The sequence below is a fragment of the Chelonoidis abingdonii genome, chromosome 6 (genome assembly GCF_003597395.2).
Source record: "Chelonoidis abingdonii isolate Lonesome George chromosome 6, CheloAbing_2.0, whole genome shotgun sequence".
In the NCBI taxonomy this organism is placed as follows: domain Eukaryota; kingdom Metazoa; phylum Chordata; order Testudines; family Testudinidae; genus Chelonoidis; species Chelonoidis abingdonii.
The window spans coordinates 71,494,939-71,512,781 of NC_133774.1; the positions used below are offsets into that span (position 1 = coordinate 71,494,939).

Consider the following 17,843-nt stretch of genomic DNA (forward strand, 5'->3'; position numbering starts at 1 on the left):
ACAGCTCTGTTACTCAATTTGTTACCATCATGGAGATCTGCAGCTTCAAGGTTAGCCTCACAGAATTTAAAACTAGCACAAATGATATCCAGAATCTTGTAAATCAGGTTCATAACTGATAAGTCATCATGGATAACAACAGGCACAAAACACTGAGTCAGTGTAACTAAGAGCAGCACTTGGGCCAGAGGCCTCAAGCAGACAGTGTTAGGGGCTGAGGTACAACTAATGCACTTCAAAAACAGTGAGGAGACACAAATCCATATTGTCTGAATTACTTCAGTCCAGTAAGACCTTAAGCAGTTGCACTGAAGACCTTCAAAAGTGGATCTGAAATTAAAGCAATAGAGGACATTTAGTAGCCAGTGCCTTGTAAAGAAAGTATTCACTGAATCTGTGCTTTCAGCCATGAATTATAAGGTGAATGTGTAAATAATATTGCACTAAAGCAAATACAAGATATACGGAGAACCAAAAATCATGGTGTGACTGATAATTATAGGGAGAGAGCACAAAACAAACACTGGAAAATTAATTAGATGAAAAAGAGATCATGCAAACCATAAGAATAAATAAATGACACCATGCAGGACCTATATATAATCCAATTTTGTGTTGTAGAGAGTCTTTCATACAAACTATCCCAAAAGGCTTTACACATTGTAACCATGTTAAAATTAATAAACGAACATGGGGCATGAGAGAAATTAAGAAATTTAGGCAAAGGAAGAGGCAGTATATGTGTTTACAAAAGATTTTTCAACCAGAAAAAATACTAGTATGAGCAGAGAGCTACAGGAAGCTACAGAAATTGCAGCAAAAGCTCCCCTGCCCAAGGTGGGCAGATTGCATGAAGGAACAAACTGGTCAAGTACAAGATTTAAAGAGGGTGTGGAGTAGTGACTCAAGAACAAAAAGGTCCACGAAGAGGCTGGATCAACTCCATGGAAGGTTTTAAAATTAAGGAAGTAAATTTGTAAATGGAATCCTGAAATGAATGGGAGCCAGTGGACTATTTTTAGCAGTTCTCTCCAAATTGGTGGAGGGTACTCCATGAGAATATAAACTGGAGTTTTTGGATGTGATCCAACATCACTTCTTACAAAGCAGCTATAAAAGTTAAAAAGAAGGGTAGATGAGAGGCTGGGATTGTCAAAGAGACAAAGTTTAGTAGTTTGGGTACATTAGCTATGGATTTATATACTTTATGGTAAGTTTAACCTTAGCTCTGAGTGTCCAGACATTTCAATTATTAATTTGCTAACTACAACTGAGTTTTCTCTGGGAATTCAAATTGCACATATATACTGCACACATATAAATGGTATGCACATAGACAATTACAGCAGTGGCACTTAAGTTTCCTCCATTTGGAAAGATTCCGCTGCTTTCGGAGACATTCCAGTTCTTAGCTGGGAAATCAACTGAAAGCAGAAATATCCCTGAGAGTGGAAGAAACTTTCTGAGTATGATTGCTGTATAAATAAATATATTTAGCTACAAGCATCAGAAGTGGAGAAAATCACAGAAAACATATTTGTAAATATATTAGTCTAATTTCACCAATATCTGTTGAATAATACATTAGCCAAAGAGTATTCAATCAGAAATAGAGCTTCGACCAACTAATAATGGATAGCTTGGGGCTGCTGAGTATAGCTGATGTGGATTTAACCATTTTTTTGTCAAAGTATATAATGTGTACTTTGAAGTCAATGGGGATATTCAGGGAACAGAAGTCTTCTCCCCCCTTCCCGCCCCCTGGTCAGATCAATTTGCAGGATAAGAGGCTGTGACTTCCTGAGTGTGTGCAGACTGTAGGTGCTACCATAAAGATGACAATTAATAGCAAAATACAATGGTGAAAATATAGCCATTATGTAGCATTCACTATCAATATATCTCACTTTCATAAAAGATAAGTGTTTTGCACAAACCATCTCTCTTTTCAAGCTCTAAATCTTTGTTCAATGTGGAACAATATATTACCAGCACAACAGAAGAATCATCAGTCTGAATATGGTTTGCTCTAAAAGTCACAAGATAAATTACAAATAATAAAAGCATCCAGCAAACTAAACTCTGGCAAGTCACAATTCCTTTTTAAAAGCCATTGATGATTTAACAAGTGAGCCATATGGCTCTTCACTTGTTGATTTAAACTCTGCTACAGTCTTCTCAAAGAAGAATATTTGTGAGAACTTATTGCACCCAAATGGCACACAGTTAATGCAAAATATATATAGAGAGAGAAATTCTTCTTATAAAGACAGATGGCAGTATGTTAGAACTGTCATAAAAAGTGGACTGCAATCTAATAATCATGTCTAGACATTTGCTGAGAAACCTGACTGTTATAAAACTACTCATCCAGATCCCCTGCAGCATCACAAGGCACTCTTCTGTTCTGCTTTGGATGACCTAGTGGCAGCTATCAAAAATGTTGCTTTAAATATATTGAAAGGAAATCTGCTCCTGACAGCTAACCAAGTGAATACTCTGGCAAAAATGCATAAAGCCCCAGCAGCAGAAGTCCCTAACAGAAAGAAAGAGAGAGAGAAAGATTTGCCATTCAAGGGACCTGAAAAGAACCATTCTGAGTTTTCTGGTTATTCCATTTTCTGGTCTTTTAGCGTATTGTTAATTTAGCATGCACTGAAAACAAAAATGCCAGTGGTAAATTCAGCAACAGCTGTAATCACCCCAATGCAATTCTAATGCAAGAGTCAAGACAATTATTATATCAAGTAAATTTTAAATGAGACACATTTTCCCACACAGTGATCTCTCTGAAAATGAGAGAGGCTGAAGTCTTGATCAGTGTTTATAAATTCTGCTGCCTTCTGATATAACATGAGCACAGGCAAAATGGCAATTGATTTTTCTCTATGCCTTCCTGAAAGACAGTTGTGCTAGCTTCAGCAAGTGTTAACTTTGTCACTTAAAAACTTCCTAGAGGTATTTTTACATAAACATTATAGGAAAAAATCCTAATATGCAATTAGAAAAAAATGGAATGGTCCAGGAGATAAGGCAACAGGGAGTGAAGCAGGAGCTGTGGATTTTATCCTGGTGCAAGAATTTACTCTCTGTGTGAAACACTAGGTAAGTTAGTTACAATGAAATGTACTCCTATATAGAGGAACAGCACCTAAACCCTCAAAATAGCACTTCTGAAAATCAGGCCACTTATTTAGGCACTTAAGTATGGATTTAGAAGCCTAACTTTAGGCACTCAACTTGTAAACTGCTGCAAGTTTTTAAATTATCAAAAGGCCTGTAATCTGCACTCCACCCTGCAGAGATAAATAAGTATATATTAAATCATGGAATTAACCTGATGCGTTCTGTGCTTGACTAGTTAAATACAGGTTTTTGTTAAATCCCATCCTATCCCTTGTGCAATTATATATTGCGTATTCAGAATGTAAACGCTTGGGGCAGGGAGTTTGTCTTCCCACATTTCTGTAAAGCACCTAGGAGAGTACTGACACTACCTTATTATATACAACAGTGATTAATAGTTTTAGCAAATGTTTGAACTGTACAGGAAAGATAGCAAATTGCTGTGGTATAGGCAGTGAAACTCAGTATTGCAAAATTCAGATCAATATTTTCCTAGACATTTGTTATTTAATTCTGACACCACTGCTGAAAGAAAATGCAGCCACAGGGATTTTAAGGGTAGCTGCATTTCATACAAGACTACGTACTTCTTAAGTCTAAAAAATTGTCTCAAAATTGCCATTATCAAAACAAAATATTTCACCAACTGACCCCCAAACAAATTCTTGTTGTGTTGAGGGGAGCATGCCAGGCAGTCAAGAGCAGACAAGTGATTGTGTTGGCATACTTTTTTTTTTTCCTGTATATTTTGATTTGGTTGGTCTCTGTTTCTTGACTTGTGGACTCTTGTGATTTTCCAGGAAGACAAGTTGGCTCAGAGGAATACTTAAAACTGGACAGCTGAACTCAAGTCCATGATTTGTGGCAGTATTCATATACCTGTCCTCACACAATCAGCAGTTATGAATATTTATAAAACATTCATGTGCTGACTGAAACAAATGACATACAGCTGGACTGACTGCAAACCTTAGCTGGAATAGATAATGATGCCCATATGAATGTCAGCATTTGAGCTGAGAACAACAGACTAGGAAAATACCTCTTCTGGCCATAAGCATTGCTAGCTGTTCCAATGAAATCTTCTATGCGGCTGCCAAAAGTGGGGCCAAGGAACACACTGGGAACATGGAAAAAAGACACACCCAGGAGGAGCAGAGCCTACCCAACTCCATCTTTGTTGGACATCTTGGCAGTCTCGCTGAGTGGGTCCTTCCTGGACAGAGTGGATTAACACCAAGCCATGAGCAGTGTGAGAAATAGGCGCCAACTGCATGCATAGTGTGGAAGCAGACCAGGCAAAGCCACTTTCATCAGAATGCAAATGAAGTCCCCCAGATGGAGGGAGGGGTTGGTTAGCAGGGGTCCTGCTGCTTCTGGAGGATGGTGCAGGAGAGAGGAGGAGACAAGAAATGAGTCCCAGCATAATCTAGCAGAGAAATGGCTAGCTAAGATTTGAAGAACCGAGGTGGTGAAGAGAGAGCTGCTGTAGTGAAGCTAATGTGTTGAGGCATCCCTTTACTTACACAAGCTAAGAACTGGGCTAGGCTAGAATAGAACTGCCTTCTTGATGGTAACCAACTGTGTGATTTCTCAGCAGCGTCAGGAATACTGGATTGGATACAGAAAGAGACTTCCCACTGACTTGAATAGGAGTTTGTCCAAGTAAGACTTAAATGAAAACTGTGTAAGGATTTCAGAATTTGGCCTTAAATCACAGAGAGTTGCTATCACCCTCACTTTCTGACTGGTGAGATGGGAGAGGCTGCTGTAACTTATGGGAGGACGGCTACTGAAATTTTTTCTGTTTATAACATAGTGTGAAAAAAGTTGAGAATCACTGCCATAGATATTTATAATGAGTTTTATTTCTACATCTATTGAGATTACTATATGTATCTCCCCTATATGACTCCCACTAGATTGAATAGGTGTATAGTTTTATTGCTTGAGGTTGTTGGCAGGGTCCTAGAATGTGTAGTTGGCCATACCAAGTTGGAAAATTTTAACTAGAGGGAGATCAAGTGAGTCAACAGTCCTGTATATGTAACGTGTTTATTAAAATACAAGTAGACTGTACATGCAGTAATAGGTTTCTGTATCCTGGAGACATAACAGTTCTAGGGCTATATTATGTCTATTACCACAAGGTGACTGTTTTTAGCTTGCCTTTTTCTCATTGCTGTTGTTTGTATCTCTTCCTGAGGATCTGTCTTCTGTGGTGAAGGAACATAGTAGTATGTTTTGAAGATTTACACTGACTTAAGATAAATCTTTATATTCTACCTTAATTTCCTAAAAGTGAAAACCCATTTTACAATCAGAGAAGAAAAAAACCCAATCACAATGTTCTGAGTTAATAGTGTTCAAAAGAACAAAAAGATGTGATTTGATTTTAGTATGCTCCTTCCCCAGTGATAGTTTCTCTTGGGGATAACAAAGAGGTAGGAATGTATAACTTTCAAAAAGGTCTACTTTTTTACTTTCAGAAATCAATGTGACACTTTTCTCTGGTTTTTATATCTTCCCTTGATCATGATTTTAGCCTTCAGGAGTCTCTGTGTAGAAATCCTGGTGTAAATGTAGAGGACAGGCGCTCAAAGCTAGAGTTTAATACCACTTCACAAGAGCTCTGCAATTGTTGCTATGATTGATGAGACAGCGATGATGGAGGCCTGTCATCTTCAGTTATTTTGTAAGCTACCAAAGGGTGTTCAGATCCAGATAATGTTGCTCCATGCCAGCTCAGGAAAAATTTGAAGGCTCAGCTTTTCAACAAAGTGGTAAAACGGGCATTGTGCCCTGTGCTGGGAACTCTGACAGGCCCAGTATCTCAGTCCCATGGTAAGCAATAAATCTACAGATGTGTGTGTGTATATGCTGTGTTTATATGGAGAGCCTTAGAATACTATCTCATCATGTCTAACTAGCTAAGCAGAGCCCGAGGTGGTCATTATTTTGATAAGAGACCTCTAGGGAAAAACCCAGAAGCTGTAAGACATTCAGTAGATGTCACTCTTTGCCCTGAATGAATACTCAAACAATGCCCTAACACTGTGTGATTATTGGTAGGGTGCTATAGCGAGTATCCTATTTATTTATTTATTTTATTTCTTTTTGGAAGAGATATAAAGCCCATATTCTGACAATGTATGTTCATTAACAATTCCATGGCACTTTTCTTAACCACAGTCCATCTGCGTGTCTCCAGGTAAGTGGGTTCAGTCAGTTAGTCCTCAGGTTTCACTGTCCTTCAATGCCCATTTTTGCCTAAATTATTCATGGGATGTGAACACTACAGATGGTCAGTTAGTTCTTATCAAATAAGAAGTGGTTCAAACCACAACACTGTTCCTGAACCTTTTAAAATCTGTAGTATCTGAGTGCTTTATATGATTTGCTTGGTTCAACTGACTTAATCATCCTCCCTCTTCCCTCCTCCCCAGATATATCCTTCAAAAAATCTATACCTCTAGTTTCCCCCAAAATTGAATCCAAAACCGTTCGTGTGTCCAGGCCAGGCCAGTTTCTCACTCTTTTCCAATACAAGCCTTGACCCTGACTCCCCCCATCTTTTGATCTCTTGTGCCTTTGCTGAATTCAGGCTGGTTCCTAATTCCAAATCTCACCCAGCTCTGGGGCTTCCCTATGGAATGAAACATACATGGAAGTTCCTTAATGGCACCAGCAGTGATTGGTGTGTTGTGATGATACATCCCAACATACCAGAAAGGCATTAGAGAGGCAGAGGTTGTAACAGATCTCTCTTGTATCCCTCTTTCCTCAGTCCCCTGTGTTCAGTGCATTTCTTATAGTCTCAAAGGGAAAGCAAGGGAAAAAAGAAACAGTGAAGTTTTACGAATCCAGGTTAGATGTGCTGTTAAGAAGTTGATTTTTATAATGTTTTCTTAAGCCTGACAAGTAAAGGTGGTGAGGCTTTTTAGAATGTCTCCAAAATGAAACACACATATATTTGGTTTTATTTTTATGACAGATGTCACCAACATTGCTATGTGGGAAGATCATTTAGGATGCATAGGACTATTAGAGAAATATTATGGTTAATAATAGACTTTTTGTGTAATACATTTTTTCCCTGAGCATATCTGACAAAAAGAAAAGGAGAATGGATTCTGAAAGCCATGACAAAAGGAGTCAGAAGACTACTACCTTTCCTAGGAGGAGATACAAAAAGAGCCATACAAAGCCTTTTGATTGATCTGAGCAGTGAGCAAGTAACTTTGATAGGGGGTTAAAAAGAAGGAAATGATCATTTACCTGCAATAAATGCATATCTGTGTACTATGCATAAGGTATAAATGGAGTAGTACAGTAGTGACAGAAAAGTGGTGGTAGGAGGAATGAAGGAGATTTAATTTTTAGAGTTGAAAATTAAAATATTTATACTTATTCAGATTTCACTGGCATACGTCATGGACATAGCATTCTCTGGGTAGTTAAAACTTCTAATGGCAACAGGTGCTATCTGAGTTATTGTAAATTCAGTAGAACTACTAAGAAGCAACTGATAAGATAAAAAGCATGTTTTAAAGTAATAATAATAATGCAAAGGGGTCACACAATGTTATAGTAATATATGATTTTTGGTCCATGAATACGAAGTTCCCGTAAAAACAAGTTTTATCCTTTATTTTTCTATTAACCTGTCCTTTATTTCCTTGAAATGTAATCACTCCAATCTACCATATGTACTAGGCTAAAAACTCAAGTATTTAGCCAGATATGTGCACATAATATGCATATGCAACAGTGCTTCCATGACAGTGTGTGCAAGTCCTCCATTTGCAGGCACTGATCCTGCAATTGCACATTCCAAGGATAATTAGGTGACCAGCCATTTCTATCTTTATCCAATTTGTATGTAACTATGGTATAACTGTGTATGCAATCATGATATTTGCAAACACAATCACTTGTGTGCACATATGAGTCATGTGTCCACATATTTAGATGTCCAGATTATATATTAAACTGATGTGGTAGAAAGAGAGAGGTTTTACTATATATTAATCTTTTCTGCACCCATGTAAAATAAATTAAAGGTGTTAAAGAATTGGTAATGGGTAATTTTGAGAGTTTACACAAAGAGAGAGGAGCTTCTGTTTCTCGTTTCTTATTCATTATTCATTTAATTTCTTGGTCACAGATAAGAATAATAATACTTAGCTCTTTTATATGGAGCAATTTGCATCAGTCGATCTCAAAGCACTTTACAAATGGAGGTCAGTATTATTACCTTTGTTTTACAGATAGTAAAACTGAGGCAAGGAAGTTTAAGCGACTTACCTAAGGTCATGCAGCAGGCTATTGGAAGAGCCGGGAATAGTATACTGTAATTTACCATGTAGTTACACTGAAGTTACAGTGCAGTTGTGCTTTGCTTTTGTTCATTGATACCTGTAACTACCACTTATTCATCTAAGAATACATGACTCAGAATAATTACAATGTAAATACAATATTGTTAATACTCCTGGATTCTTATATTACTTATATTACATAGAACACCCTAGGGCAAATAATAAGCAGCAAATTATCCCCAAACAGTCAGGGAAGTGAAGACTGGGAACCAAACTGAGTTTTCTGTAGCTGAACTTTTTTCATGTGCTTACTATATTTCTAAAATTGGCAGGAATATGTGGGGCGGGGAGGGGGAAGTGTTCTTATTTGGTACTTACAGTCAAGTGGATCATGTGAAGGACTGTAGTGCAAAAGGTCAACAAAACTTGCTCCACTTAATTCTTCTGGATGCTTAGGTGGTTTTGTACAATCACAGAACCCAAGAAAAGCTGTCTTTTGTATATCTGAGGTAATACCACTTAAACAAACGTCTCTGAGCACAGTGGTGTATATGTAGCCTATTTCCCAGCGCCAGGATGATAGATTTTTCATGCAGTTGTCTTTCTGTTAGTAGAAATATACAACTTCCATCAAATACCTAGACAGTCTGTGACAAAATCCAAGTTCTAACAAAAGTACTGTATAGTACACAATAGGAGCAAAGTCGTATACTGTAATCTGATGTCATATTTTGTCATATTAATGCCCCAGAAGTGAGTGCGTAGTACAGTAGAAGAAATAATTATTCACCAGACACGCACAGTGGTTAAAGAATAGGAGAGTTACGCTTCCAGATGTTTGTTCTATTGAAATAACTGGTCTGCTCATTCTATCTCCATCTCAAAATACAGTACTTAGAATAGCATGACTTGCAGTTTTAAATAGTAAAGAAAATAAATGCTTTGCTTCTATCCAATTTAGTGTTTGCAACAAACATATTTTCTTGCTACATCTAAATTAGGACTGCTGTTACCTGCTTCTGAAGAGACACAGAGCTTGAAATAAAATCTCTCACTAGATCCATTAAAACCTTCAAGCAGGACAAGTTTAATTTGGCAGCCTCTCCAAGGACCAACAAACCTAATACAGAATCCAACCTAGATATTTCAAGACAGAAAAAAAAACTTTAATACAAAATAAAATAATAATGGATTTTTAAAATATTGGCAAGCCAGAGGCAATTAGTGTCCTGTTTTGCTGGAACCAATTACTGTCAATAAATGCAAGCATTTGTTGGAGCCAGTTAACATCAAATTCTAGAGAGCAAGTGAAAGTGTACCACAGATTTATGGAGATTTAGTGAGTTTAATGTAAAGGCCCAGGAAAAGCACAAACTTATCACATTTCTTTCTGGATCCACAGTAAAGGCAGATGAACTAGCTCTACACTTTAATGGTGTCTTAGTTCCATTACACCTTGACATCATTCATGGATTGAACATTTTGGTACTGATAACAAGTAGTTCACTGCTAGATCTTAAAAGTACTAGGTTTCTGTTCAGATGGTAGGGAAAAGTCATTAGATAATGATTTATATCACTTCATTTAATGGAAAAAATAAACTGTTTTCATAGTAATTGAAATTAGTGTTAGCAAAGCTCTATGAGATATCCACTCCTCTGCTAACCCTTAAGGCCAACATGTTGGTCCTACCAGTGACCACGCCTGCGGGAGGTCCACCAGAGCCGCGGGACCGGTGAGCGGCAGAGCGCCCCCCCGTGGCGTGCCGCCGTGCTTGGGGCGGCAAAATAGCTAGAGCCAACCCTGATGGTGGTTCTAACTTCAATTCTATCAGATTGGAGAATCTTGGCCTCCTTGGCCAGTACAGAGGTAGCATTACCACCTTTGCTGCTTCTTGCTTTATCTTCTGGATCATCTTTCCTAGAAGTAAAAAGGCGGGGATGTGAATAGCAGGTCTTGTGGCCATCTGTGCAAAAGAGCATCCATCCCCAGGGAGCTGGGGTCTGCTTCCCTGCTGAAATACTGCAAAATCAGAGAGAAAATTTTCCGATTCAGTTACCATTCTGAGCTGTTGACGGTGCATCTGCTGAGCTGGACTGCCTTTTAGTTCAGCTGTTCTTTATGTGTATTGCTTTTATGGAAAGAAGAGTCCTCTCTGTGCATTCCACTATCTCCATCAATTTTGCATGAAGAGTTACACTCCTGGTTTCCCCTTTATTGTTCATACACACCACAATGGTTGTTTTTTTCAGTTGGATGAGAACATTTCCTCTTTAGGTAGTTCTGGAACTTCTGTAGAGTTAGCTTGACAGCTCTGCACTCCAATAGGTTGATGTTTTTGTTCCTTTCCCTGGGATTCCAGGTGCCTTACACTGTCCTGTTTCTCAGATGCACTCCTCATCCTGGCAGGCTGGCATCAGTTGTGAGTATCTGCGGATCTGGAAGGCATGTGGGAAGTCCCTTGCAGACATTTTGTGGGATTGTCCACCATATTACAGAGGTCAGCACCTGGTGTGGATCCAGTATCTCATCTTACATGCTTCCAGGTGAACAGTTCCATACTTTCAGGAGAAAAGCCCTAAAGCACATAATATGAGACTTTGTTTATGAGTTGATTTCTGAACATGAAACCAGGAGGCCCAGTAGCTGTAGACATTATGGTCGGCCTTGCATAATTTAGCAACATGGATATCAGGTTCTGGATCTTGTGGCATTTGTCCAGTGATTTGTAGATCTCTGAGCATAAGTTTCTATTTCCACTCCCATGTGAACTATCTTTGTGGAGGGAATCAAGGAACTCTTCTTGGTGTTTATCACAAATCCATATGTTTGAAGCAGATTCAGCATCCAGACTGTGGCACTGAGTGCCACTGCTTGGGTGGGAGCTCTAATCAAGATGTCATTTAGAAAGGGAACAGGTGAGTGCCCTGAGACCTAAGGTCTGGCTATTATGACCACAGGCATCTTGGTGAAGACCCTGGGGGCTGATGAAAAGCCAAATTGGAGCGATGGGTACAAGTAGTGAGCTGTTGTTTCGAGATGGGGGACTGGATGAAGAAGGGATAAGGTGGGGCTTTAGTTCGAGGAGTATCAAAACCATTATTCTGAGATGTGGAGAATTCTGCCTTGCAAATTCAGGTTTGGGTGGAGATATGTTGTTTGTTGTTGTACTGGGCTCTTAAAGGCAGTAGACCACCTATGGATTTGCCACCCAATCCCGTTCCAGGGTTTTCCCCATATATACCTGCTGCCTTTCCTCTGGTATCTTTATTTGGGAGGAGTGACAATCTTTGTTGCTAGGTTTGTAGTTCCTCTTTAGAGCACTGAGAGGAGGGATTGTTTTGGTTTGGCAGAGCTTTCTGCCACTATTTTGTCTACTTCTTCCACAGAGAAAAGAGAGCCTGTGAATTTAGATGAGCACAGGACTTTTTGGAGTGAATGTCAACCTTCCAGCTGTGGAGCCAGATGTGGCATCTGGTTGCTGAGCTGGATGCCATGTCCCTGGCTGAAAATCTCATTGCATTCATTGACGCATCCACAAAAGCTATTGCTAGGGAAATTTTCATAAGAGTAGACCAGAAGTCAGAATAGTCTCTTTCATAGCACTAAAGACATCCAGCCAGGACACAGTGGCTCTTGCAAAGCATGTAGCTGCCAGAGGTGCTCCAAGGGTGGTCAATGAAGCCTCAAAGTTCCTTCTTTAGAATGTCTTTCACCTTTATATCAGTTGGATCTTTGGGAAAGAAATCCCCAGTCCCCTTTGTATGGGGTTACTATATATTTCACCTGAGATGGCACTGCAGCACTGACCTTTGGTATATCTAATGACTTTTTTTTTTGGCTCTTGCAATTTGTAATACCTAAGTGTATACCTACTTATGTGTCTGCCCTTATTAGGGGTTTCCCATTCCTCTCTGATCACATCCTTGAAGTATGAATGCAGTGGGACTGCTGTCTCAGAAGAGGATTTCAAGGACAAGCCTAAAGGGACACAGTGCTTGTGATACAGCTCTGCTATGCCTGAAAAGGAGCAAAAGAGTCTGACGGTGAAGGGCTGCAATGCTGGGTGGCTGAGACCACCTGAGGTGGCAGAGACCGCCTGACTGCTCCATACCCAGTCCAGGAACTGAAGGAGAAAGGCTGCTGATTACTGCTTGAAAATATGAGTAAAGTAATAAGCTGGCAAAGAGAACTGAACTGCCAGTTTGCTGCTGTGGAGGCAGAAGATCTGGCAGCAGGCCAGAGAAGGGAATGTGGCTGGCTAGCATGGGCTGTACTACAGCTTTGAACTGCCTCCCAAAGCTGCAGAAAGAAGAATAGTCCATATGTCTCACAATTGTGGGAGATGCTGAGCTGCAGAAAAATCAATATCAGTATCTTCATTAAGTGATCTAAAAGAAAGAGTAAAGATCAGTAAGGACACAAATAGAAAGGCATGCAAAGAGGTTAGTAACTTGGGTCAGAAAAATAATCAAATGACTCACCTTGTAAAATGCAAGCAAATATATTGAGGGGGAAATAATCTGAAACACAGACATATAATGCAAGGCAGAAACTTGGTCACTTTCAGCATTATTCCTTTCCAAAATGTGATAGTGAATAGCAAATTAGATATGAGTTTGCAATGCAACATGGTAGCAAAAAAAAAAAGCTATTTAAAACGTGAGTTGCATACATAGTCACATCACATTATGGAGCAGAGATTATATAGATACTTTCTACATGTTTCTGATATGAGTACACATGGAATATTGCCTTCAGTTCTGGACACCTCACTCACTGTCAAAGATATGACAAACTGGAGGGATTTCAGAAAAGAATCACAAATGATCAGGGCCCTGAGGAACTGACTTTTGAGAGAGATTAAAAGACCTAAATATATAAGTACAGTACAGATTGGCTGAGCAACAGTTAAAGAGGGGTGGGGTGGGGGAGAATATATTAAGAGGCTACAAATGTTTGAAAAGTATAAATACCAAGGAGGGAGAGGATTTATTCCTGGCAGCATAAGCGTAAAATAGGGGGAAAGTGAGCCACAGTTGAGTTTACATTTGATATAATTTCATTTGTAACTGTTACATTGTTACTTGTGAAGATTTTTATAAAACCATTCTTTGAATCACCTAAGTATGAATAGTGTTATAGCACATATCTTCATATCTCTATCATAGCAACACTGATTGAAAAGACAATGTTAGTGGTGATCTAAGGCTGTCCAGGAAAGAAAATGCCCTTACACAGAAAGAGGCCAGAAGTCTCTATTCCATATATGCAAAGAAAAAGGGATTTAAAAGTATTAGCAGAGACACTGATCTTTAGAAGAAATTTAAAATTATTCCAGGATCAATTACTGTCCACATCTTGGTCTACATAGGGGATTTACACCAGATCAGATGAGTTAATCCAGGTTGAGAACACACACATACACATGACACAACTCATCACTGTGCACCACCTCTGCATTTATTGGGAACTCTTGCAAAGTGGACTAGGTTTGATTCTAATTATATTAGTTCAGTCTTTTGTTCATATACATGCATCTGTTGTGCATCACTTTTTGCATGCTTCCAATGGTTTGCAGATTGAGCGTTACTGACCTGTCTTCTTACTGCACCAATCAAGTTCCCAGGATGGCCTTTCCCCCTTTAAAACATGGCACAGAGCCAGATTTTGCCCATTTGCTCCTGGATCCCAGTGTATCTTTCTGGCAATACAACTAGTATTGCAGTCCAGAAGGCACACAACATGCCGCCTGCAGCTGTGGGGAGCCATGCTGAGACCCCAGATCTCATTGTCATCTATGAGAAGCATTGGTTCAGGAAGCGTTTGTGGCCAGCCACAGAACTAAAGGACTATTCTGTGGACTTTGCAAAGCAGATGTCTGCAAGAGGTCATGTCCAGGTTGCCAACCAATTTTGAATAAAGAACAAGCAGCTCAGGAGAAAGTACATTGAAATGAGAGATAAAAAGAGAATCCAGAGGAAGATTTTTTGATGCACTGGACAGGATTTTATACAATTACAGTATAACTCATCCTAGGCACTATTAGGAGCTTACTGCCCACACTCTCCTCTTTCCTGCACTGAGGCCGATCAGCTTGACCCATCAGGGGATGACCAAAAGGATGCTGGAGAAAAGCTGCCCCACTGAGAGATGGGATCTTTTTGGGACTCAGGACTAGGGTGGTCACTCACTCATTCCTGGAATACTGGGTGTTCTGGTACTTCCAGGGATGCTATGTCCCACCCTCACTGATGTGACCTCATCTCTATTGTGTCTGACCTTACACAGACACAAGGTCATGCTGCACAGGTGACACCATTTTTAAGAGTGCATTCTTCTGTATCACTGATCCGAGTCTCTCTCCACCTCCAGCCAACAGCTCCCGGTACTGCATGCCAAGCTGCTTGCTCCATAGCCACCGCACACCTGTCACCCACTGGCCACTGCTGCCACTAGGTACAGCCCCCAAAACACACTATTGGACATACCCCAGAGTTCCACCCTGTCTTGCACTCATTGGCCAGGGCTCCTGCAAAGCATTGCTCCATCTCTATTTTTCTTGGTCAGTGTTCTTTCTCCACCCAGTGTTCGAAAGACCCCATTGTCCCAGATACCTTCTTCTTTGGTGATCTCGAATGTTCTCCTTGGCCAGCTTCTGTGCTATTACCCATCTGTCAAGGGGTGACATTGGGGATATGGGCTGAGTGGGTGGAAGTGACCTTGCACGTTCTTCAAAATGGCGTCCCCTGTCCAAAATCAGATTAAACCACATCTGATTTTGTCTCAGTACTGGACGGGGGACAAACCCTAGAAAAGCAGGACTATCCAGTTTAAGACCAGATGCATGGCCTACCTACTCAGCACCCTGACAACAGCCAGCTGGAAAGCTAAACTCAGTCCTGCCCTGCTGCAATGGACTCTGATTCCTTCCCTGCATTGGCTGAGCCAGAGTCCCAGTTGGAAACCCAGGCCGGGACCAAAAGAGTCAGATTCTTCGGAAGGAAACTTTGGCATGTAAGTACCTATCTTTAATATTATTGTTGGTAGCTGTGAGCTAAGAGCCTCCATCTCTCTGTCTTTTGCTGTTTCAGAATGGCACTTGCCAGCAGAGTACAATCACAGTATGAATTCCTCGCCCTCTCCACCCACCTTCTTGCAGCAGGTTCAAATAATGAAAAGCATTCATTAGTGCAAAATTCAGCAGTGTATTGAGACCCTGCTTAAGGGAAATTTGCTTAGTTCTTGTACTTTACAGTAGACACAACTGAACATTGGATGGCTGGTCAAGGCACAAACAATACTGCTCCCCGCTGAAGTACAACCCTATAAAATCATGCCAGAACTCTCTCTTCTTTTGTCTGCACTTACTCCATGTCTGCCAGGGAGATGCAGCAGAAATTAAGACTGAGAAATTGCTCGGTTTTCTTTCGCATATTATAGAGAATAGTTGCATGCCCATGGTCTGAGTATAGCTTGCAAGCCCCTTCCAATCCTGCAGCACTTCTGGGGAACTATCCTGGTGAATAGCTTTACAGCCTCTATCACTGGTCCGCCCTTTGCCTTTTTGAAAAAGGCCATTCTCAACCTCCTCGTCACCTGCCTCAGTCTAACAGCATCAAGTCAGGAGGATAGCCTAAAGGGGATGTAGAAGAGATTGCTATCTAGTATGCCCCCAACAACACCCCCTCCCCAACCTCCTCTTTATATCTCCAACACCGCAAGAGGGCCTCCAGCGCTCAAACAAAACCGAAAAAGCAACCTGGAAACATAGCTCTGACCACCCCATCCCTACCAGCATGAAAGCAGATACAATATACAGAAATCCAAATCGACCAGACACCTTCTGTACATGCAGGCGACTTACCTTTGAGTTTCTGCCAAAGAATGGGAAGAGTCTCGGGGGTAAAATCACATATATATACTTTTTTTAAAAAGCTCTCATGACTTGCCTGGGATTTGAACAAGTGACTGGGTTATTTTTCCCCTACTCCCATAGTCACAGCACCTGCAACAGCCAAACCATCAAGAACAGAGCCTCTATCTACTGCTGACGGACTAGCCAGCCTGAGGTGGAGAAAAAGGAAGACTCACAACATGTCTGCAGAACTCTTGGCTGAGTCACACAGGAAAATCAGGCTGACTGAGAGGCGGAGCCAGTAGGTGAGGACCCAGTGGGAGAAAGAAATGCACCTCTCCCAGGAGATCATGACAGTGGCCAAGGACAGTGTCTCAGTGCCCAGGGAAAGAGTGGTTGTGGCTAACAACAGCATCACCATGGCAAAGGAGACCATGGAAAAAGACAGAGATACAGGGCTGGTCTACACTACGGGGGAAAATCGATCTCAGATACGCAACTTCAGCTACGTGAATAATGTAACTGAAGTCGAAGTATCTAAGATCAAATTACTCACCGTCCTCACAGCGCGGGATCGATGTTCGCGGCTCCCCATGTCGACTCCGCAACTCTGTTCAGGTTGGTGGAGTTCCGGAATCGATATAAGTGCGTTCGGGGATCGATATATCGCATCTAGATGAGACACAATATATCGATCCCTGAGCAATCGATTGCTACCCGCCAATACAGCGGGTAGTGAAGACGTAGCCACAGAGAAAGCTCATGGATACGATCTTGAGCCAAAACATCTTCCTGCAAAACATGCTGCTGCTAGGCCAGCAGGCCCTGCAGCCCCATAACTTGGAATCCAGCCATGTCCTTCAGCCCCTGGACAATGCTGGGTACTGGGACCAGCAGCAACCACTAACGACTGTATCCCCGCAGCAAACCCTGAAACACCACTGATAATTTTGAGCTTCAGCACTTAATCCAGAACCCATGCAGACAAGAAGTTCTGAAGGCCCGGTGTTTGCTCGCCTGTAACTTTATGCCTCTCCCCCTCCCTCACCCCCTCATTTGATGTACTTTAAATGTTCTTACTGTTGCATTCATTAAAGATTTGTGTATAGCTGGTTATTTTATAGATTGGTTAGTTAAATATATTTCCAACTACAAAGATATTACTTTTCCATTGATTTCATTAAAACTTTATTATTGATTTTTTTATTGTTTTGTAATAAAAACTCTGCACAGAACATCAATTATGAGTCGTCATTGCAGTTACACAGAAAATCATTTAACTAACCATGAAATAATGCATGGTTTCTACAAAAGCACATAGGGGAACACAAAATACTCCAGTGCTTGCAATGTCTGCATCCCAGTACCACCTCCGTGGGCTAACATGTTCAGCCAGGGGACTCAAGACATGAACAGGCATCCCTTCCAGCATTCCCCAGCTGTTTGTGTTCTTTGGGATACCTTACTGGCTGCTCAAACCTCCGAGCAAGTCTCTGTTCTTCAGCCTTCCACCTACCCTTCAGGCTTTCCTCTTTACT

At 40.7% G+C, this 17,843-nt stretch overlaps 1 protein-coding gene across 2 annotated transcripts in view; it reads right to left on the reverse strand.

Moving 5' to 3' along the window:
• TMEM232 (transmembrane protein 232) overlaps positions 1-17,843 on the reverse strand; it is a 133,798-nt gene that overhangs the window by 65,660 nt on the left and 50,295 nt on the right. For both annotated transcript variants that reach the window (XM_032770080.1, XM_032770081.1), the window contains 2 exons: positions 9,461-9,584; positions 8,826-9,051 (listed from right to left, as the gene is read on the reverse strand). In XM_032770080.1, coding sequence (XP_032625971.1) covers positions 8,826-9,051; positions 9,461-9,584 — 350 coding nt within the window. The remainder of the gene's footprint in view (positions 1-8,825; positions 9,052-9,460; positions 9,585-17,843) is intronic.